At 31.2% G+C, this 23,913-nt stretch overlaps 2 protein-coding genes across 2 annotated transcripts; one reads left to right on the top strand and one right to left on the bottom strand.

Annotated features, from left to right (window-relative positions):
* Positions 1-867: 867 nt before the first annotated feature.
* Pdfr (Pigment-dispersing factor receptor) lies at positions 868-23,815 on the bottom strand. The gene is made up of 11 exons (XM_026634546.2): positions 23,513-23,815; positions 14,230-14,374; positions 8,084-8,194; positions 6,937-7,088; positions 4,131-4,234; positions 2,321-2,477; positions 1,936-2,165; positions 1,789-1,858; positions 1,339-1,424; positions 1,075-1,258; positions 868-1,002 (listed from the first exon to the last, which is right to left on the bottom strand). Exons 1-11 carry the CDS (start codon positions 23,513-23,515, stop codon positions 868-870), a joined length of 1,377 nt encoding a protein of 458 aa, XP_026490331.2. The 5' UTR covers positions 23,516-23,815.
* On the top strand, positions 9,754-10,714 carry LOC113396566 (tubulin polymerization-promoting protein homolog). Its single transcript, XM_026634558.2, has 2 exons — positions 9,754-10,000; positions 10,492-10,714. The coding sequence occupies exons 1-2, from the start codon at positions 9,816-9,818 to the stop codon at positions 10,679-10,681; spliced, it is 375 nt and encodes a 124-aa protein (XP_026490343.1). The 5' UTR covers positions 9,754-9,815; the 3' UTR covers positions 10,682-10,714.
* Positions 23,816-23,913: the final 98 nt, after the last annotated feature.

Genomic DNA, 23,913 nt, shown 5'->3' with positions numbered 1-23,913 from the left:
TTTTTTTTAAATGATTTTGCCCGATCGCAGCACCACCTATAGGGTCCAACGTACAACCATCCAAGTATAATTGATATACAAATTAGCTCCATGTAGCGTTATTGTACCTAAACAAAAGACCAAGTTTTGGGTTATTTTAATATATTTAGACTAGATGTTTTAAAGTACCTTCATTAACCAACGACAAGCCCTTAAAACTCAAATGAAGCCGCGGGCGTATGCTAGTCTATACATATAATAAAATTGCAGTATCTGTTTGTAATATTAAAATAACTGCTTTTTAATAAATGCATATGTATATATAAACGGTACATATAACAAAACAACATATTTTTTTTTCAATCTTGTCCGTCTGTCTGTCTGACTGTTCAGGCTAAGCTCTGGAACGGCTGGACCGATTTTGAAGGGACTTTCACTGGCAGATAGCTGATGTAATAAGGAGTAACTTACAACAATAACTTTTTTTGTTAAATTCATACGCGAGTCACGCCACCGAGATGCAAGAAATTAATTTTAAAAGGAATATAAATAATGCCAGTTCATCGAACGAGGATCATATTCAGGATGTAATGTCAACACCCTGGACTTCGAAGAATGTAATATAAAAGACTAAACAAAAGGAGACAATAGAGTAATTAAGAAATTTTAATTTACGCTGAGTCCCACCACCATCAACAGCTATAAAAGCCAAACATTTGGAAATTAATTAATTCATCCACTGGACACAAAGTAAAGTAGTTCTAGTATTAAGTAAATTTTTGTTAAATATTTAATAAAAAATATTTTTTTTAAAGATTTAATTTTTGAATATTTTGTCTCGCGCACGAAGTCGCGGTCACAACTAGTCTTAAATAATAATGTGTATTTTTACCTTGAAACAGTCGGTAAGGGTTTGACAGCTTTTCGCTTTGGCGTCGGTCGTTTCGTGTTAACCGACAATTGATTCCTATGAAAGTATCGTGCTGTCCTGTTGTTAATTCGGCGACCGATGACAGTGCGGACCTAACACACAAAAAAGTTTATTATTATTTTACATTTTATAATAATATCAGAAATAGCATATCCATATCTCACCTCTCCATTGAAAAAACAATAAATTAAACTTAAAAAGAATCCTTGGAAAGATTTCATAAATTGTCGAGTATAACACCACACTCTGAAGAGTGACACATTCGTTGAAATAGGTATGTCAAAAGTAGTTAATAAATTAGTGATTCCAAGCAAAGGGAGTAAAAGAAGAGCAGCTTTAACAGCTTTCCTGTAAGAGACAAAAATTTTTTCTTGTTAGAATGAGTTTCGAATTCGACGTAATCCAATAACTTATTGACCAATGCTTACTTTATTTTTTCTATTTCAGATGTTTTATGAGCTCGTAATTTAGCGATGACGGTCTTAAGTACTCTACATAATATAACAACATTTACCTGAAAGAAATATTATAAATTCAATATATTTTTTCTTTTAAAAATACTTTTATTAGGCGGTAACCTCAAAAATTACACATCCAGTAGATATTAGTTCACTCTTTATTCCCTCACTCGCATAGGCCGGTGGCGAAGAAATTTGATACTACTTGAGAAATATTAGGCACAGTAGGTACCTAAAATTTTATGTATTTATCCCAATAATTTTAATTCACTTGGGATTTGAACCCAACAACTCAGGATTAGAAACTTTACAATTAAGCGTCTAGATTATGGAGAAAGTTATACATATTATAGAATTATAATAATTAAGTTCCTATTGAAATTTTATATATTTATAAATAATTTAATGGAAAATACATACTAATATAATAGCTAAACGGGGTCCTTGGAGGCACCAATAACTAGCCGCCAAATTATAACCGAACCAGCATCTAAAAGTGGAATAAACGACTTACTACTTTATATTATAAATATATATGAGAATCAACGTATGTATGTATCCACTTACGTTTTAATTTTTTCGTCTTTATAGAAGATAAAGTTAATAATCGCCCAAATTAGAGTTAAAATAAATGGAAATCCCCAGCCGATGTATAAATATATTTTCAAATCAAAATTGGATTGCAATGCATATTTCGAAACTAAAAAATTCAAGTAGATCCCCTCTAGGAGAATCCACATGAATGTCGCTGAAATACTACTCTCCATGACAACGTAAAGAGCTTCGCAGAGATTGGGCTGAAAAATTAAAGTTCTGAATTTTAACTCGATCTACTAAGATGGAAATTTAAATTTGATATATATTAAACTTAAAAATGTTACAATGCAATGTCAAGGTATACTAATATTTAAAAAATATTTCAAAGTATTATTAAGAAATTATATATACTTACAGTGCCGTCAATTCCTTTAGTATTGTTAAGCCGATTTGACGAATCATTTATAGGATAAAGTGCCTGATCTAAATAAAGGGTCATATGAACCAAAATTTGAAATAACATTGCCAAAAATAAACATTTATGTATCTTGACCCTTTTATTTAGCAGTGATCTAAAACAAACGAAAAAGTAACCATTCTTTAATATCGTAATTCAATAATTACACAATGTACAGTCAGAGTAAGAAAACCTTCGTCAGTTTTCAAATTCATTCCTTTATCAAATCGTAAACTCTTAGTACCTTTTGAAACTAAAGCACTAAACAGACAACTGCATATAAAATTAAACTAACGTCGTATGATAACTTGGTTCAAAATAGTGTAACATCTTTGGATACGTCTAGTGTCATATCAACATGAAACCTTTTTAATGGCCTAATTAGTCATTACAAGATTTAAATTAGATATGATATCTTCTATTGAATTGTCAAAGTCTGTCATTGTCATATATTTTCTTGCAATATCTTGCAATCTTAGAATAAAAATGCTTGTAATATTATTCGACCGTTATTTTGAGTGACGGTTAATGTAATGACGTGACGTGTGATGATTGGATATTGATTCCTTGGCCTGCAAAAGCGGCGGATATAAGCCCCATCAAAAATCTATGGAGTTTGATGGTGCAGCGGTGGATGATTAATAACGATAGAACCAAAGCAGCTGTCGTAGAACAAGTGTTGCCGAAGTGTTTGGGAGGGCTTCAGAGGAACCGACATAATATGCTCTCGCCTTGTTGGATCAATGCGACAGCGACTACAAGCTGTGATTGATACGAATGGCGGATATACTCGACCCCCAGGGGTCCACGGGAGACTTGCTGGGGGTCTACGTAGGCGTGAATAAAAAATTGGGGTCCATAAGATAAAAAAGTGTCCAATATGTTATTCCAGTACATATTCTATCTGTGTGCAAACAGTTATCCAAATCTGTTTAGTATTTTTACATGAAAGAGTAACAAACATCCATCCATACCTCAGTCAAATCAGTCAGATCCATACACACAAACTTTCGCGTTTATAATATTTGTAGGAAGTAGGACTACTATGCACTCTCTTTTATAAGAGACAAAACAATGTCCTAATCTTAGATGTTACACGAGCATTCATGAAGGGCTATGAGGTTTCGTGAAAAGTTGACAATTATCATCCCGATTGACGGCTTCTTATTATTATTATAGCTATTAAACGCTATTATACTCTTTGCTAGATGCGACTTATAATGACATTGCGACGCAATATGTCATACTCAATCGGTAAAGCAGGTTATCGACTCAGTATGCGACTGAGCACATGAAAATAGATCTTAAGGTGACGAACCTTTTCTTACCCCGACTGTACATTAGGTGTAGCATAAATTTTAAGTAGTAATTACTGTTCTTTCAATTGGTTTAGCGATCGGTTTTATTTAAACACATATTTGGTATTTTCGAAAATAAAACGAACACGTCAACCACATATGGGACCCACAAATAAGGCAAATATTCCAAAACATTAGCTTGTACCTAAAAACAATGAACGAAAGAACAGTGATTAATCTGCAATTAAAAATCGACTTGTGGACAAAAACAAATATTTGGTCAAAACGTATTTTGGCATATTTATGCCAAATCATATAAATTTGGCATAGGTATATATGCAAGTGAAGTAAATAGGTTGTCATATCCTTGTTCGTATAACTAATACAAATAGTCGAATACAAGGCTAGGCTAGGCAAATGTTTCGTTATAATATTAAGTGATAATATTATGAAATAATTAATTTTCTTACTTGTAGTAGCAGAAGATGATGATGGAAGCGAGGATGGTGAATAAAGAAAGAGTATAACCAATGATTTCAATGATTCGTGTATTCTCGGCTATTTGGAATTTAGTCTGAAAAAAGACAATAGAAAATACAATCTTGTCAATTTAAATTTTTCAACGTATTAGATAATTATAAAAAAATCATATGCACAAATATCACAATAAAAAATATTAATAATAAATAATTCAATTGTGTTTCTTAAGGTTCTCAGTGATTACATCATGTGTTTTATTTTTATATCGTATTGTGTGCGTTTGCTAGCGTGTGTGCTAGACACAAGACAGCTTGATATTTTTGAAAGATGTAAATTTTTCTTTTCGACATAACTTTGCAATGACAAACATATTTTTTCTTAATTTAATGATTTTAAAAATTGTAAAAATATTTTAAAAAATACATATAATACAAAAGTTCCTAAAGATTCTAACGTTAACCGAAAATTTTAAGACTTTCTATTATATATTATTGCTTCAAAGTAAAATTTAAATAGAAACACTGAAAATAATAGACGCTTGTACAATTTCACATCGGTCGGACGGTAGGGACGCGAATAACAGGCAGTAACTGCTACTAATATCGATTAAAAAAAATCTTATTAAAGATCATAACATAACATAAACATAACATAATCAGCCTGTAAATTTCCCACTGCTGGGCTAAGGCCTCCTCTCCCGTTGAGGAGAAGGTATGGAGCATATTCCACCTCGCTGCTCCAATGCGGCTTGGTGGAATACACATGTGGCAGAATATCGTTGAAATTAGACTCATGCAGGTTTCCTCACGATGTTTTCCTTCACCGCCGAGCACGAGATGAATTATAAATAAATTAAGCACATGTAAATTCAGTGGTGCCCGCCTGCGTTTGAACCCGAAATCATCGGTTAAGATGCACGCGTTCTAACCACTGGGCCATCTCTAACTCATTGTTAAAGATCATTGTTAAATTATTGTTACAAACGGGGATCCTTTTGGTTGGGGTCTCTTTGGCTAGTGGTTAGGGTCTCTTTAGCTGGTGTAACACTTTTTAGAAAAATAAGTTTAAATTTTTTTTAATTCTAATTTGAATTACGCATTCCATTTATATATATGTTATATTTTCTGTTTCTCATCACTAGCCCGTCTGTCAAAAAGATCAAGCTAACTTGAACATAGTATAATGAGTAGAACGAAAAAATGGTAACAACAAAAAAGAAAGAAAAATAAAATAAAAAAAATATATTTTTCAAATTAATATTTAAAATACAATATCACATTATTTTAAACGCACTTGCAAATCGGTGTCCCTGGAATAGTTATAGGAAATCTCTACGTGCTTCAAGCACTTCGAAAAGCATGCTATATGCATAAAGCTGATGACATATCTCTGTAACAATAGAAATTACACTATATTATAGTTATGAAAGATGATACAATTACAAACACGTATATGCAAATACATATTTATAAGTTGATTATCCAAAATTATATAAATATTATTAATTATTCACCCATAAGCAAGTCATCGTAAAAGGTAAGTGCGCATTGTGTACTGAAGTTAGTTACTTCATTTTATTTTATTTTAAATAGTTTTACTAAATAAAATTAAAAATTGTTATTCAAACAATTCTATAGAAATTTTGTAGTTAAACACTTTCATCATCCTCAGTCCATGTCAATCTATACATATGCTTCTCCCATGGCACTCCACTGAGCTCGATCTTTAGCTCTCATCCACCAAGTCCTGACTACTACCTTAAGAATATACTAGCCTAGCTATAAGGCATACTTCGTTTAGAGACACATGGCCCGTCCTCTGCCAAGTCAGCTCGATAATTTTTTGAGCTATGTCGATAAACTTGATGTTAAAAACTTAAACGTATTTTAGTAATTATCATTTAATACTTATTAATATAATATGTCATTAAATTATTATATGTATATGACACTCCACTCCGATGTTATATACGAATTTACCATTTTGTAAATAAAAAAAAACTGTTTGAAATCGCCTGACAAAGACTTTAACGCTTTCACGGCTGGTCCGCAAAACTGCAAAATGAAATGAAAAGAATAAAAAAATAAAAACTACATACCTATGTATGTAAAATCGAAAACGATAAAAATATGAATATACTTACGATGTATTCGTCATCCATTTTTGATAGTTTAATTTACGAAAACTCACGACACAGTACACTTAGAACGACAAATAGGCACGTGCGATGCCAAAGAAGTTCCGGGGAGAACTGTATCCCGGAGAGGTGAGAAATTGCATCGTAAAGGGTGGTGACTCCATAAAGGGGGGTTGCATCAGGTGAGGCCTAAAGCTTGCCCGCGCAAGCGTAAGTCCTGGACGGAGCTATCTATATTTAGTTCCTACGACGCAATAATTCAAGTTGAATTTGGTCACAATAAATTAGCTCGTTTAAATTTGAGGATCTTTCAATATATATTTATTTTTTATTCATAACATTTTCAAAGACCGGTTTAAGCTTATTGATGTATTTACTTTTTTTATTTTCCCTATGAATTCATTTTTAAATATTCATACTGAATTGACATTATTTTTTTTATTTTTAACATTAATGTTGTAATTTTCGTATTCATTTAAAGCGTCTTTTACGAAGTCTTTATTTGGTTTGTTTGTATCATTTAAAATTTAAACTTTAGCTGATTTTTTCATGAATCCAAATTACATACCGCACCGATAGTTACCGGAATATTGTGAAATACAATAATTATTTTCTTTAAATAGACAGCTAGTGTGTTAATTGATATTATCTAGGGTTACCTGTACGTTGTGTTCATTGAAAACTTCAGCGATTAGAGCCTGTAGATCTGGTGGAAAGCACGGTGTAAAATTTGTCCATCCTTTAGCGTTGGCTTGATTGGCATGACGACCTTCCCAAAGACCTTCGGGACCGCATTGCCGATAAGCAAATTCTGTGGGTATATATCGTTAAAAAGTAACACGCAAATGATTCACGAGACAAAAGCTTTGTTTCCCCATAAAGATCCTTAATCGGTAGCCTTTGCCTGTTGTGGTATTTATTAATTTCGTCGTTCGTAGCGTCAGTGCGAGAGAAGGATAGAGCGTCATAACTGACTCAACTGCAGACGAATACTCATAATGCAACCTTAGATTGTTACATTACAGGCGAGATCTGCCGATGACGGAATGCCCTTAGTATAATTTACTAGCTTGTACCCTATTACATGTCCCTGCTCTAATGCACTTGTATGAATAAGCATATGAAAACACGCTGATGATTTACAGGAAACTCCTTTGCTACTGTCGATGGTGGATTGTGGAAAATGTAATTTATTGACGTATGTTTGATTTAAATGTACTAAAAGCTGAAGTTAAATAAACTCTTCTAAAAACCTCAATATGTATAAAATATGTGTTGTTAATAAATTTTACATTCTATGTACATAACTATTCGCCAGTGGGTCCTCTTCCCCTTTGTTGGATAGATTACTTGGATCCGCTTTCACAATATACGATTAAATAATATATTAACTGAATTCACTATAGTCATTGTCACGCACAGACACGCGTTTGTCGACTCTAAGTGCGTTTTCACCAAAATTATATCATCGGCTACAATTTGAAAAAAGATGCTCTATGATTCCATAATGATGTTATATTTTGGTTGGTCGAAAAATAATTTCATGAATTTTTCTTCTCCGTTGAGTACGTAAATGTAAATACAAAAAACGAATTGTGAAAATATTAATTCAGTAGTGCGTGCTAGGATTGAACCCACAATCATCGGTTAAGATTCACGTTTTCCAACTACTGGGTCATATCGACCTTTGTAAGAAATATTCCTGTAGAGATATCTAACTTATAATATAAATCATTAATTTATTTTGTCTACTTTATATCTTTATTATAAAATTACTTTAAAAAAACATACAAAGCATCGACCTACTTGATGGATCGCTGAGACGAACTTTCGGGCAATGTTGCTGTATGACGGTGTTGGCTTTAGTTGGAGGCCAGCACAGATATGTGTCAAAGGTCGTGTTGCAGAATACAGCACCTGGAAAGAACCGAGCTGTTATTATCTAGGAAATTGTGACAATCATACCTTGTAGTGTGAAGATGGGCTACATACTAAGTACTTCCCGATTCGATTTTCCATCAGCAAATTGTAGCTACAAAATTGAAAAATTAAGAGGATTGAGAATTTTATAAATCTAATTTTATTTAAGAAATTAGTAAGAATTGAAAATGTGAATATTTTTAATAAATCTTTTTTACTGCTCTCATCTATGTAACATTATTATATTTCGTTCGAGGCCCTCCATCTTAAACTGAACGTTGTAAGTCATAAATCAGTTTTAAATTGATTATAGTAACAATCTTCTAAAGTATATAAAAAACTATTTTATAAAAAATGGAATACTTTTTTAACATCGACAAACATTAAATACTGCGCACGGTTTAGGCAGTTCCAGACAAGAAGAAAGGCCATTAGTAATTTTGCTTAAGTTCTTGACGAAAAAAAGGGCATTCAGGACGGAGTTCTTAAGAAGATCGGTGCGGAAATGACCGCCTTTGCGGAAAATTCGAAACTGAGATAAAGAGAATAGGCCCATAGGATTGATCATCCAGGAGAGCAGAGAGAACACGTGGGAAAATGTGTAAAAGCGTTAAAAAAATAAGAACATATAATTGCAGTTACAATATAATGAATGCTGCCTGCACCGCTTATTGTCGGCCAGTAGTTAGTATGGCAACCATATTTGCAGAAATCTAAATCTAATTACTACATACTCCTACATTAACACAACATATACCTATTTATAGTGTTTATAGTCATTATGGATGTGAAATTTTAAAACTATTAATTAATTTCTTGTATAATGAAAATCAGAACGAAAATGCTAGAGTATATAAAAAAGCATTGTATATGTATATAAATTGATGTTGGTATATGTGTTCAAGATTAGTTAGCCTAACAGTTTTGACTGATTAGCATGAAAATTTATGCTTATAGGTATTTATTCTCGCCACGAGACGGCGCTGTACTACCAGAACCATCAACCGATTGTCATCAAAATTGGTATAAATTTAAGCACGGGGAGTATTTTAGCGCAAGTCGTATAGGATAATATTTTTCAAAGAAATGAATGAATACGTATAAATATTACCGGGAATTAGACAGTATTATAAAAAAATCTTATAGGTTTGTCAAAATTTGATTTAACGTCATCGGTTGCTTAGCAACGCGTTCCTTGTTAAAATATTACTTTAATATGAATTCAAATAGCGTACATACAGACAAACAAAAAAAGAATATTATAAAACAAAAGGCGGATCTTCAATATCGAAAGTGTGTGTGAGCAATTCGTTAAGTAATACCAGTAATACCTTCATGTACACGACAGATTTAAAATCGTGACGTAAATCTGGATTTGTCAACTATGTGGAAATATTAATTGTAGTAATGGTGTATCCAATTAAGAATTCTTATTAATATTGGAAGTGGTTTTCAGTACTGGTCAGTTTGACAGTTCATTCGTGATTTTTTTAATCTCAATGGATAATCCATCAGTTGGTAGTTTTTTAATTTAATCTAAACGGATATTTGTGTGTATAAATTATTGAAAAAGTAAAATTGAAAAAGTCACTCGAATTAAGTTTCGAGAAGTGCTATAATGGGCGAAGAAGAGCCAGCGTCACTTGATGGTCAATTTTTTGAATTTGCGAAGATGATGGACAAGAAGAGAGATGGAACTACAATCACTCTGTATAATTCGGATTTTTGGATGAGGCAGTGCAAGCTGTTGGATGATAGGAAAGTGACGATGACCGATACTGGAATTTTGTTTAACAAATTCAGGTTCGTTTTTATATTTCAGATACATTATTAGTTTTAAATAATGTGTTATTTTTATAATAATAATGAGTAAGTTTGTAATTATATATCATCAAGTATTAAAATAATTTTATTATTTGTCGGTTTTACGATTTTATGTTAAGGCTCTACATATAACTCTATATAGAACTATTAGATTCAAGAACAAACGTAAAAAAAATCTATTTTTTTTGCCATTTAATGAAGTTGAAATTCTCGGCTTTTATCTGCTATAATACGCATTTATTGTACATATAAAACTTCCTCTTAAATCGATCTGTATATTTATGAAAACTGCATTAAAATCCGTTGGGTAGTTTATAAAATATTTAAGCCTACCAAATAAAATATATCGTGATCAATAAAACAAAATTTCTTCCCATTGATATACATCAGATGTGGATATATTCTTAATATTATAGTGAAGTCATTAACATGAGTTTTTTTTTAATATTCAAAATTAACTTAATTTACAGTAAGTCCGAATTGGATTGGGATGAGTGGAATGAATTTCTCACTGAACTGTGTGAGGTGAAGGAGCTGGACGAGGAGAAAGTTCGTGATACGCTAACAAACTGTGGTCTTCCTGGTCAGTCACCAGTTCTTGTCCCGCAATACAGAGATTTCTTTTTGACCTACAAACCCAAAGAGAAGACGCTGTTTTAGAACTACAAATGACCAGTATTCGTTTCTGTTTTTATATTTATAAATGGCATGCTGAAAAACAAATATTCTCCAAATATCCCTCTGACATTAAACAGTTACCACTGACTATAGATTTTGGGTATGGTTTTAATGAAACTTGACTTTTTAAATATGAGAAATATATGTGTATTAAATATAAAAAATAATTAAATTCAATTGAATTCCTTTGTATAAGAAATTATAATTAGAGAGGATGATTATACTGTCAAGATTGTAATATGGCTCACCAGACACCGATTTGTCTGAAATATGCAGTAAATATAATTGTGAATGAATTATTGGCTACCTGTTACTCGCCCGCTTTGCTGGACGTTTTAAAGATTTATTTAAAATTAATTATTTATAATAATAATTATTATTATAAACGATTGCCATACATTTTTTATTTTGAATATATTTGTTGATATAAGGCCATAGAACAAAGAGTCTTAAAACGAATATTTATGACGATATTCAACAAAAAAATTGGGTGTACAGACAGACTAAAGATTTATATAGATATATATAAATTAATTTACATGTAGGCTTAATAAATATTGTCAGAAAGGATTTTTAAATAAAGAACGCTTAGAATTCCCACTCGTTACTTGTGACTTAAACAATGTTGATACTTATATTATCTAATAGACGTAATTTACATTTTATAGCTTAGGTATAAGTAAAACATAATTTAGATGTAGCATCGGCAAATTCAATAAAACCGATTATTGCCGATTTAAACAACCAATTGAAATAGCTCCCTATCACGCCACTCAACGCTATTCGAAGGTACAGATTCTCGCTATATATATATATATACAGATTAACTCGAATGCACGTGAGTCATCAAATCATTCCGTTCACTGCGTGGCAATTTAATGGTAAAGTGTTTTTTTTTTTTTTTAATATGAATAATCGAAACTGGGTAGGCCAATAATTTTCCTTCATTTACCAATTTATGAGAAAGACAGAGTATAAATATATATATTTTGGGGAAGATCACTATCAAAAGTATTTACGCATATAAGCGCTGTTTTAAAAGACAATTCACTAGTTCAAGTCATGGTTCTTCTCATACAAGTTTTTGATTCAATTCACCTTTTTGAACTATTTGCTCAGAAAACATTAAGAACGTCGAGCCAATTAAGATGGTTTCGATTATGATGTAATTAGAAGAAAGATGTATGGCTTTAATCTCACCGAAAAAAGGTAGCCTGTGACAAAATCTTTGTTAACAATATTAAACATTTTCAATGACAGTCGAGAAACTACAAAGAATATTACATGAACTAGGTTTTAAATAAAAAAAAAGGTGAAATAATAGATCTTTCTTCTGAAGAAGACATAGACAGATACAAAGGTTTAGGAGTGAAGGTAAACTGAACATATAAGAATAAACTGTTTTTATAATATCAGGTGTTTTATCGTAAAAGCCGTATCGTATTTACTTGGTCTTCTATCCTTCAAATCTAAATAACTCCACTTTTAAGTCAGTTAAAAATAAATAAATTTCATTTCAAAAGATTTAATTATGTGACCATTTATTTTGCTATCAAGTTCATTTAAATCTACGCGTCAATTTCACGAATATATTTGGTTATATAACATTGCAAGTTAATACGTTTGCGTAAAGACCATTTTCACATAATAAATAAATAAATATTGATTATATTGGAGGCGTAATTAATTCGGATGTGATCGGTTTTACGAATTTTGCCTATGCTACATCTAAGTTGTGTCGTACTTATATAGTTTTCATATTTTACAATGGTAATAATTATAATTATTTTGTCTGTGAATCAATTGAATTTGCATCAACACATTTGCATCCAAACGAGATACATTTTGGCATAGTTTATCAACTAGTTTCTTCTCACGGCTTCGCCTGCATATTTGTAGAGAATGGAGGAAGTTAGGTGCTAGTTATCTAATGTCCTTTGTTACCAATGTTTATGAAAAAAATCATGAGTAGTAAAGACGTTAAAATGTATTTAAAGTCAGTGTGGGCCACGTATTCCAGGAATTAGCTTGAAGCGAAGATCTGCTGATGTTCAGTAATAAAATAAATCTTTAAAACGTCAAAATGTAAAAAAGGCAAGGGCGCAACTGTGAGCCCTTCGATGTTGTAAACTTATATTAAAAAAAAAATAGTCAACACATTTATAACGAAGTGAGATTTATAATATTATACTAGTCAATTTACTTGGTGGTAGGGCTTTGTGCAAGCCCGTCCGGGTAGGTACCACCCACTTGTCAAATATTCTACATGCAAATATTTTAATAACATTACCATTTCCTTAGTATTAAATTTTGATTTCTATTATGTTCATTCAGAGTATATATAATAGAGTTATACATAAACAAAGTTCAGTCGATATTCTATTCTACTAACTCAACGACCCTGTTGCGGTTCAGTCGAACTTGGATCGAAATACAACCGGGATCCTATCATCTATATATACAAAAGCGAAATACCACTCAATGATTAATCACGAAATGTCAGAAACTATATCACCTACAAACTTTAAATTTAGCAGGTAGGCTCCGTATAGGGTGTAGACATCCGCTACGATGATGATGGATTTTGATGGCGTTGGAAGTTTGTGTTTTATAAAGCCGCAGCTAGTTGTCTATATAAATAAGTAGGAATGGCCCTCAGTTACGTTAAAGATAAGGTTTTTGTAAAAAATAGTCAAAGTTAGATCGCAATAAAATTGCTAATATCAGTATTGGCCCCTGTGTGTAACTGAGTCCAGTCATTACTTCGAAAGACGTCAGTTATTGCGTAAAATTTGGGAACAAAAAAAATTTACTAAAACAACGGGTAATAAATAAATCACTAGTGGGTCTCCCGCGAAACTTTACGAGTTTATTCAAAAGTTTTTTTTAAGAATTTCGAAACCTATGATTCTGTTTTAATTTCATTTCATTGTAAACTGCAAGTCACTCATATACATTTGACGCCAACAAACCGTTTTTAAATGAAATTTTTAATGTCAAATATTATACATTAGTTAAGTTAGAGTTAGAGTTTGTCGATAAAAAATTACTTTAATTTTATTTACGTTAAACGTAAAAGTGAACCATTTTTGAGGTATCACGTTTTTTAGTTTTTTTTTTCAAAATAAGTCAAAATTGCAACTTAATTAAAATCTACTTTTTTCTTCTGATTTATAAAAACGATTAAACACTGGATATTTTTCAATATTTAAACAATAATTATCGGTCCAAATTTAAAAATGCGAAAACGATATTATTTCAATATATTTTTTATTTTTTTCCATCAAATATGCCTGAAAACAAAAAAAAAACATAATGAAAGTTGTTCTGCAGATTATTTTAAAAACATAATCGCTTAATTAGCTTTCCGAAAATGTATAAATAATAGTCACCCCTATTACCTCCTAACGAGAATACGTCGAATTACCAATAACCCTGTATATAAGCAAGAAATATATTTCTAATAATATATTTAAAACTACGGGTAGCTTTATAGCTATATTATACGCTAATAGAAAAGACTTAAGTACCTTCATCAAAAGCGTAATTTGCGTACTTCGAGATGCAATATTGTTCAGTGTGTAAGGCTTCTTCGGGTCCTTTTGATATTAACGTAGTAATATTCTTGACGATCATGATTGCGTTCAGTCTTTTTACTTCTTTACCCAAGAGAGCCTGTAATGCAAAAATAATTTTAGCATACACTATATTGGGTGTTCAAATTTATGCTTACATTTTTAATTACTTTATATATATATATGTCGCAGCGTCAGATAATTAAATACTTTGATTGTAATCTCTAAGTTTTGAGATTTGATTCTGGATGGCCAGTGAAGTCAATAACTCTTTGTAACGTTAGAAAAACATAAAAATGTCAGTTGTCAAGAAGGATAAGACAGATGTGGGCGCGGCCAATGAAATATTGTAAAAAATCAATATACGATAATCCAGCTATCGATTTGTTGTATTATTTGTGAATATGTATGACGAAGATGATGATCCCGAACCAAATATATATATATATATATACCAGAATCCCAGAATTCGCCTTTGTATATAGACGATAGAATTGTCTTTGACCACTTGCCGTGGTTAGGATGTCGGCTATATTGTCCGTCAAACTATTGTTACGAGACTGGCCCTAGCCTCCGTGCGGTTCTGCGTCATCGGATATTATAATTAATTATATCATTAATAATATCATATATTGTAAATGTATGCAATTGTTGTTGTGATTAATTGATCATTGATTTGTACAACTTTGGTTGGTATTGTTTTATGGGATAACATTTGGTACTGGCATGTGGCACTATTTCTTATTTTAGAAATGATTGAGCTGTCATGGGGAGGACACTTGGGGGATTGTGAGGGATTGTAAAGGATATATGGAGGGATTGGAGCATCATTGTAAAAAAACATAATTTTATTGCCATCCCGAACTACTGAAATTACACTATACTATAAAAAAAATTGGATTGGAAAATTGCGCACAAGCTTAATCGCTATGTTAGTATTTCCTTAAAATGGGACATTATATGCCTGAGATTACAAGTTTATTTATGTCAGATCCTTTGTTATTTTGAACCATAACGGTAATTACTTTCTAATTTCGAAATACAGCGATTTGATTATACTCACTTTGCATAAAGCATCGTGATGCTATTACATATATATTTTTATCGGTATTATTTGTAAAGAAAATACTATGACATACGAATAATATATGAATATACAAACATTTAGTATATAGACAATGAAAACTGTGACTGAAATATTAAAATCGATTGTCACTCATCGTAACCGTAATTTTTACGGTGTTCACGTTTTCTCCAGTAATTTTATGACGATAAATAAATTAATATTTTTAATATAATAATACGAAAGTTGATTTGTATTGAGTTTCTATTTATAAAATAGTAAGAAAAATAATATGAGGAATCTGATAACAGCTAAAGTAGTCATGATCAAGGAATTTTCACAATAACACTTGTAGTGTACACAGATCTATAACAACATATTCATTAGCATTAGATCTATATTTTATATAAATATATATTATCTGTGTATTTATGCATCTGTCATCTCGAGTGACACACATCGCAAAAGCGCGGGAAAAGAGGATATATAAAAATGGGCGCACGGTGAAGACGGTGTGTGTGCACAGCGATATGATATTTAAATATAATATTTATTTAATTTAATCGGTATATGAACTTTACATGTGAACATTACAACACTTATATTATATTGAGACTATTGTGAGCCATTAAACTAACGTATTTTTAAATACAGAATTACTATGATATTTAAATACTTAATAACAAAAAAAAAAAGAATTTACCCGCAGACTTTAATTGACTAAGGGCTGATTGTTTAATTTTATCGAATAACTAACGAATCAACAAATCTGTCTGTTAAAAATGACGAATAAGATAATCGCATTTTCATTGTCTAGAATACAAGCGAATAGTTCTTGGTGTATTTTAGTTGGCAACTTCACTTTTATCTTGTATGAGCGAGAAGCGCACATATTATAATATGTGTTGGAAGAAGATAGCAAAATGCTTTGTTATTTGATGTTTAAAAGGCATATAATTTATTCTCCGTGGTGCATCTAGTACTTCTGTTATATTCTGGTAAAGTGTTGTGTGTGATTTTGTAGTCTGGTTTTTGGTGTTTTGACAGGTTTTATTTCGATTCGGTTATTATTCGTTAATAATATAACCAAAGAAAAGAGCGCGTTTCACATATATGATTTTTAAGAGATAATTTTGTATCCTAAAAGTACATTTTGGCAGACCATAATGATTGGTTGCCTGCCTGACGCTAACTCTCTTAGCCCTAATCATTCTAATAGCAGCCTTTAATATAGTATTTATATTATATCATAGTGTATATGAAATCGTATGATTCATAAACAACGAACACTATATTCGTTCGTCGGCGGAAACTTTGGCCACTAAAGCCGAATTCACATCGGCGGTAGTTACATCAAGCGTCAAAAGAATTCTTACGTATACGAGAAATGTGAAGTATATTTATTCATATGTATCCTTTCTCTACAGACGAAAATAATATATCATATTATGTAATATTATTTACGAAAACAAAATTTATGGCTATGTATGGCTAAAATTTAGGGCAAGGCACGTACCATGTTTTATAATCTCTGTAGTCGCTTACGTCCAAACGTTGTTTAGATGTTGGTTGTTTAAAAGATTTGCTTATATCTCATTATTTAAAAAATCATAATAATAAATAAATAAAATTTGGACAACATCACATATATTACTCTGATCTAAATGTAAGTAGCTCAAGCACTTGTGTTTTGGAAAATCAGAAGTAACGACGGTACCACAGAATATACATGTATATGAAAGGCTTCCGTCCGCGGCTCTGGTCGACTGTTGGGCTGGTGTAAGTTAATTTCCGTGTTAAGGGTGTGACTCTATTCCAAATCCGTCCAGTCGTTTTGCGTGATGGAATAACAAAAGTACAACTATTTAATTTCTAATATTAGTAAGATTATAAGAATATTAATTTAAATTTATAAATGTAAAAGTACGGTTTTTTGTCATAACAATAAAGGCGTCAGTATATACAAATATACTAAAAAAAAATATAACTTAACAAATCATGACTGCTTGGGATGGCGGCAATAATGTACCAGTTCGAACAAGCAAATTCGAACTAAACGGTTTGACAACTAGTTTTTGGTTTTATTCGCCAAAATTTGGAACGACCTGCCTGGGGCTATTTTTCCTGATAAGTTGAACTGGAGTCTTTAAGAGTAGAGTGAACATCAGGTGAGATGGAAGACAAACGCCTTTTCCATAACGCCTTCCGATAATCAATGGAGAGATACTAAGACAAGGACACAAGTGAGCGAATCGAAATCATAATGATGGTTCATTATTATTATTAGATATCATCGCTCTGATCAATCGAATTAGTTAAGACCCTTGTGTTGGGAGCCTTAATATTATCCGTACAAAACATCGGCACTTATATCTTGTCAGTATATAAATCTAACTAAATAAACTTACTCTGTATACACAATTACAAACATAAATTCATGCGTGTATAACAAGACCGACCAGATCGAGTTATTCTTATATTTATATATAGGTATATGTATAGACAATATAGTTAGCGATCGTACTTTTAGAAAGATTAATCACACAGACAATTCACGAATATTTGACTACTGACATGTAGTTTTTACTTGGTGAAGTTTCTACTCTGTGGTAGAGTTTTGTCCAAGCCAGTCTGGGTAGGTACCACTCACTCATCAGATATTCTACCGCCAAACAGCAGTACTTAGTATTGTTGTGTTCCGGTATAAGGAGTAAGCCGGTATACTGGCACAAGGGACGTGACATCTTAAAAAAAGAAAAGTAGTTGTAGTAGTAGGTATTTGTAGAGAAGATAATGTAATAATACATTAGAAGACATTATTATTATTATTATTGCCGTCAGAGCAGGCGATTTTAACGGTAGAGGTGTATGCGTGTATCTCTGATTAAGAAAAATAAATTATAATACGTAACTATTACAAAGCGATTAAATATTTAATATCGATATACGCTAGTGATTGCTCTTCTCAAACGTTCCCCGTGAAAGGGGCTTAAAATAAACTAGTTAAAATAAATAGTCTGAATGCAAATATAACGCAATATATGTATAATACAACAGCATGACTCCGATATCTAATAAATTACTGATCTATTTTCTTTTTTTTTTATTTTACTATAAGGGCAGTATACAATTGTGAGAACGAAGTAAACAGTTTCGTTTACCCAATCAAGCAATAAAGCTGATCAATGTATTTCATCACTTGCCAACGATTCAAACTTTATTGAATCAAAAAGTGAAGCTTATGTTGACGTGAAGCGCTTCAGCGCCACTGAACCGTTTATAGAAGATAGCGCGGGCTGAATAGATTTAATGAGCTTGCTTCTGCAAGCGAAATACACGGCGTAAACAAGTTAATTAGAAAATAAGAATGCGCTATAAATATAACTCGCATATACATATGAATTAGGTATGTTATGAATAAATAAAAAAAATTAGTTGCAATACATTTTTTGACTTTAAAAGTGAACTATAAACGCATTATATGAATAAAAAATAAATTAACTTTAAAGTGTTATAGTTTTTATATCGCTTGAATTTCATACGTTTCATTAAAATTTTGAAACAATTACTAATGTTTTTAGTAATACATTTTAATCATCGCTAAGATCTAATAAATTTATTTCCGAGATCCATCCTGAAAGAGATGCGCACTTTGTTTTTTAATAATCAATTAGACCAGTTATTAATGTGGTCAGACACATTCACTGTTCATAAAGTACACTTGAGTGATTGTTCATTCCAATGCCGAAGGCCAATATTGACATGGCTGCTACTGACAGCGCTGGATTGGCTCTGTAATAAATTAGTTTCACACTTTTGTTTGTTTTTTTTTTTAACGTATCAACTGGTTTGAAATAAAAGGTGTAAAATTAACGAAAACGTAACTGTCTGATTCCATGAAGGCTGTTGTTTGGATATTTTTTTGGAGAAACTGAGATAAGCTTAACTGGAAATTGTCGATTAAGATTTCCTGCGAGTTTTCTCCGCTATACTGAAAAATGTAGTTTGTTATTTTATGCATAACTCGGCTCCTCGTCACGATAAGAAAATTGCGATGTACTTTGCCTTTGAGTTTTTAAGCTCTAAGATTTGGTTCTTTTAACAATTATTTTTTAAGAGTGTTGCCACAATACTTTACATAGGAAAAGCATCGTTTGTAATTATCCTATAATTATCGAAGTGGTCCGATTTTTCTGATTCTATCACGACAGATGCGCCATTATCAGGAAGAGAAGCAATCGCCCACAATTATTGTGCATTTGTACATTCGGTATTGGTAAAAGAACAATTGAGTTTTGGTCTCATTTTATGGGCATAATATAAATTATGAGCTACGCTCGACATTTAAGAAATATGTCTTCTAAGTCTTGGATTAGAGGATTTTAATATTGAGCCAAACATATTGGATAATTGGTCAATCCACTTTTCATCAATGCACAGGCTAATTTACAGGTCAAATAAATAATAACAATTAAAGAGTTTGAACGATAGCGTTAGAATAATGGATATTTGTATTTGGTAAGATAATATTTAAATAAATATAACATTTCTCAATAGTAACATTTAATTTAAAGAAAAACTTACAGATTTATGAACTCAAATAAAAAATAAAATCAGGTCAGCTTTGGTGTCAAAATAAAAGATGATAAGTTCTAATTTTGTTGATATTGTTGAAGTTGATGGGATGATGTTCTTTGTATTCTTACGATAGACCTGTATGCCGTAAAAAGTTGTATATTTTATTGATTTCATAATCTGTCAACACAACTGTCAGTCCTTTATCGACAAATTGTCAAAATTATTCGTAAGACAAACAATAATGCCATAATTCGTAACGATCCTAAACGTATGACGTAATAACAAGCTCAGAAACACAAACGTGTTTACGTAACACGCCGAGTTATGTTTTCTTAAAATGGTATTCTGTATTCCATAAGACATGTTGTCTATGCTTTTTTCATTTCCTATATTTTAACATTAACACTGGTTTTTTTTCTACCTATATTTATTTTCTTTGACTAAAACCAAATATTTTAACATCAAATATTACTTGTATATTTATAAATGCTAACTATAACAACAAAATGTACTTTAATTGATACAAATATTTTTAAAAATTAAAAAAATTGTATATTTTTTTAAGTTGTTCGGAACGTATTGCAATGAAGACAGACGTCATCATTAACAATAATTGACAAATTAAACGTAAACATGTCATAATAATCATATTTATTTACTTAGAGATTTTTTATTTAAAACCGTCATTAAATTCGCCTTAGCAAACGATCGAATTGACCAGAGCAATAAGATATATTCAAATGAAATGGATGCGCAGTCTTTTCGTCAACGTATTGGATATTATTTATTTATCCTTTGTACATTATACTGCAGTGCGAACTTATAATATTTCAGTATATTGTTTAAAAGCAGCACTATAACAACCGAAACATTAGTTATTAAATTTTAATTTTTATAGTGAATGTGGGATTTTTAACACTTTTAATCGCATATACGTATAGTAAATTTTTATTAAGCATCTTAAAATTTTTATAACATAATATGAACCCGAACACTTTTTTAACTAAATATAACTCTAAAAAACATCAAAATAATTTATAAATCACATTAAAAACACTATATTTATTTAAATTTTTATGTTAAATTACATCCACGTTTTCAAAACCTACCCTAGGTATGGTTTCCGATTTGACAGTGGCATTCGGAATACCGTTTTTAGTCAAAAACGCGTCGTGAGCGCGTTACAAGCTCGTTTGTGTATTCGGTGGCGTACAGAATCAGGGCCGTGTTGTAAGTAATATACGTACATATAATATAGGATACGTTTATAGTACTGGAAGTTACTTACGTCTATTTTTGCTGACGCGGATCATAAGTTCACTGTTATATACGATGAAAGATATGATTTACAGAAATACTATGAAGTTATATACAAAGTTATATAGTAATTTTCCATAACAAGATATTTATATTAACAGAAATTGATTTTTCGTAGTTGTAGAGGATTTGTCGATAGAAAATAAGGAGAGCATGTATTATTCACAATATTACGATACATAAATGTGAACAATAATTAATATAAATTTAAAAAAAAAACAAATTAATGGTTATAATTTAATTCTGTTTGTTTCTAACTAACACAAGTTTGCGATGAAACTTTGAATTTGAGTGAGTTGTTCTGCGTACGCCCGAGACAAGAAGCAATAAATAAGAAAGAAGCCAAAAATAATAATATACAGTCGTTGTATCTTTGTGCTTCAATATAAATGTTGTATGTAGACTCAATCCGTGCGAATCCAGTACTAGTAAGTAGAAAAATATAAAATTATATAACTAAAATAAATAATGTAGGAAACGATTGGAAACATGCCTAGCGCAAATGCATAATAGGGATAAGTTGAAAAAAAAACACATTTAAAATATATCGTAATTCGTGTACTACAATTACAATTAACTCACTTTGTACCACCAGCGACATAAATGCATACAGCATGCATTTCAGCTGAACATATTGATTTAAAATTCAGTTGCAATATTTAATCACTATCGGAAATGATAAGACAAGTTCACACAAGACAAAATAACAGCATGTTAAATTTGACATGGAAATTAAATAAAAAAAAAAACATAAGAAACGGAATTTAGTTTATAACAAAAGACATAAATTTTATAACAAAAGTCTCATTCATCTTCTTCGTCGTTTAAGTACCATTTGTATTATTGCTATAGAGTTATTGAATATTTAGCTACTTAAATTGGTATATTAGTAGTTACGGATAGCTGAAAAGTTAGGAGTTGAACCTTAAATAGTTTTAACTCACTTGAAAAGGTCTGGATACCCAAAAAACTGATAGAAAAGTAATGGATCGTGTACTCATTTGCGACTACCTATTAAAGATCATGATCAAAATGAAGTCAAGCAAGTCAGATTAAAGCGAAACGCGGATTAACTTGCAAGATAAAATGTGTATCGTGGGATTGGAAAATTGAAAAATAAATTCGTTTCTCCCGTTCGTTGTCGTTTCAATGAAGACGCTATACCACATCGTACATCTTTAACCAATCAGCAAATTCAGAGTGCTTGATTGGAAAGTGTTATTAGATTTTCAGCTGTTTTGGTATTTTCAGAATTTTATTAGAAATGATGAGTTAACATCGAGAAAGAACTGGTACTGCTTGTCGCAGTTTATTGATGATCAATTCCAAAAATTCTGCAGCAATTTGAGTATGTCACTGCGTACAAAATGGTAACAAAATGGTATATATATATTACAATCAAATGGAAATAACCAAGGTTAAAATATCTTGATTTTCCATTTAAATACGTAAACACTTTCCCCAACCCTGTATATTGTACACAGGAAGAATTTAAAGATAACATTTTAGTATAGTTTTATTATTATAAAAAACTTGGCAGTATTTTATGCTATTATAAATCTTTATATTATGCTTCATATGTTGGAATCAGAATTTGTTTAGTGATAGTATACTACATGCCGCTTTATATGTTTACATTTAAAATATTTCCAAAATATATTTGAATTCTGATCTTATTAACGGAGGTTACAGTTGCTTTGGAATGGAGAGTGAGAGAAATGAAATAATTACTAATTCAAGTTCTATCGTATTATTAGTAATAAAGTTTTAGTGTTTTACACGAGCTTAAGTGTCTAGTTGTGTCAAATTGGGGATTTAAATTTGAATGGATGTACGTGATATTTTTAAGTTATAAACACGGAAATTCGTATTTAGGCTTCATTCATGTTTAAATAATCAAGGTAACATTGTTATCCAATGGGATATCCGATTGCGTCTAGTCTTTGTTAATATTATTTAAGACAGTCCAGAAAATTAAGAACATAAAGAGAATTATTCAGTTAATTCGTAATAAACAATAACTGTTTTGTTGTTAAAGCGTTATGTGCGTAAATAATACATTTGATTGATAGATCCGACCCTGTCCTTTACAATCACTTGCAATGTGGAATATTGAGAAAATTCATAGTTCCTTATTTGTTCAATAAATAATTATATTATTGCAAAACATGTTACATAGAATTTATTACACGTGAATCTTTACAGCGAATTCAATTTTAGATTCGAGATTCATACCGAGCGAATACTCCATATTAACTCCTTATTACAAGCGACGCTTACCATTTTAACTCGAACTTGTCCAATTTATTGTTAATATTATTTCGACGTTTACACTCTCACTTAGCACATAAAATGAAATAAATCGAAACTGTTATTTATTATTCTAGACAAACATATGAAAAACTTCTAAGTTTATTTCAGTGATAATTATCGTATACCTAAACAAAGCGGTGAACGTATGTGCGTCAAACTTCTCGAATATGTTTTTAGTTTAACATTAAAGTGAATAGATTAAATCCGGCGCGACCGAACCATGCAAACGTTGAGAAACGAGTAATGTCTTCCGAATATTCATTCGGAACACCGTTTTATTAAACAGACAAAATACGAATAGGCGTTGAGCTATGTATATTGAATATTTTGATCGAAACGAGAGAAGAGCAACGGACGCTTCGAATCAT

The sequence above is a fragment of the Vanessa tameamea genome, chromosome Z (assembly GCF_037043105.1).
Source record: "Vanessa tameamea isolate UH-Manoa-2023 chromosome Z, ilVanTame1 primary haplotype, whole genome shotgun sequence".
NCBI classification, from domain to species: Eukaryota; Metazoa; Arthropoda; class Insecta; order Lepidoptera; family Nymphalidae; genus Vanessa; species Vanessa tameamea.
The sequence above is the reverse complement of the archived record's forward strand: the minus strand, read 5'-3'. Positions and strand labels throughout refer to the sequence as shown.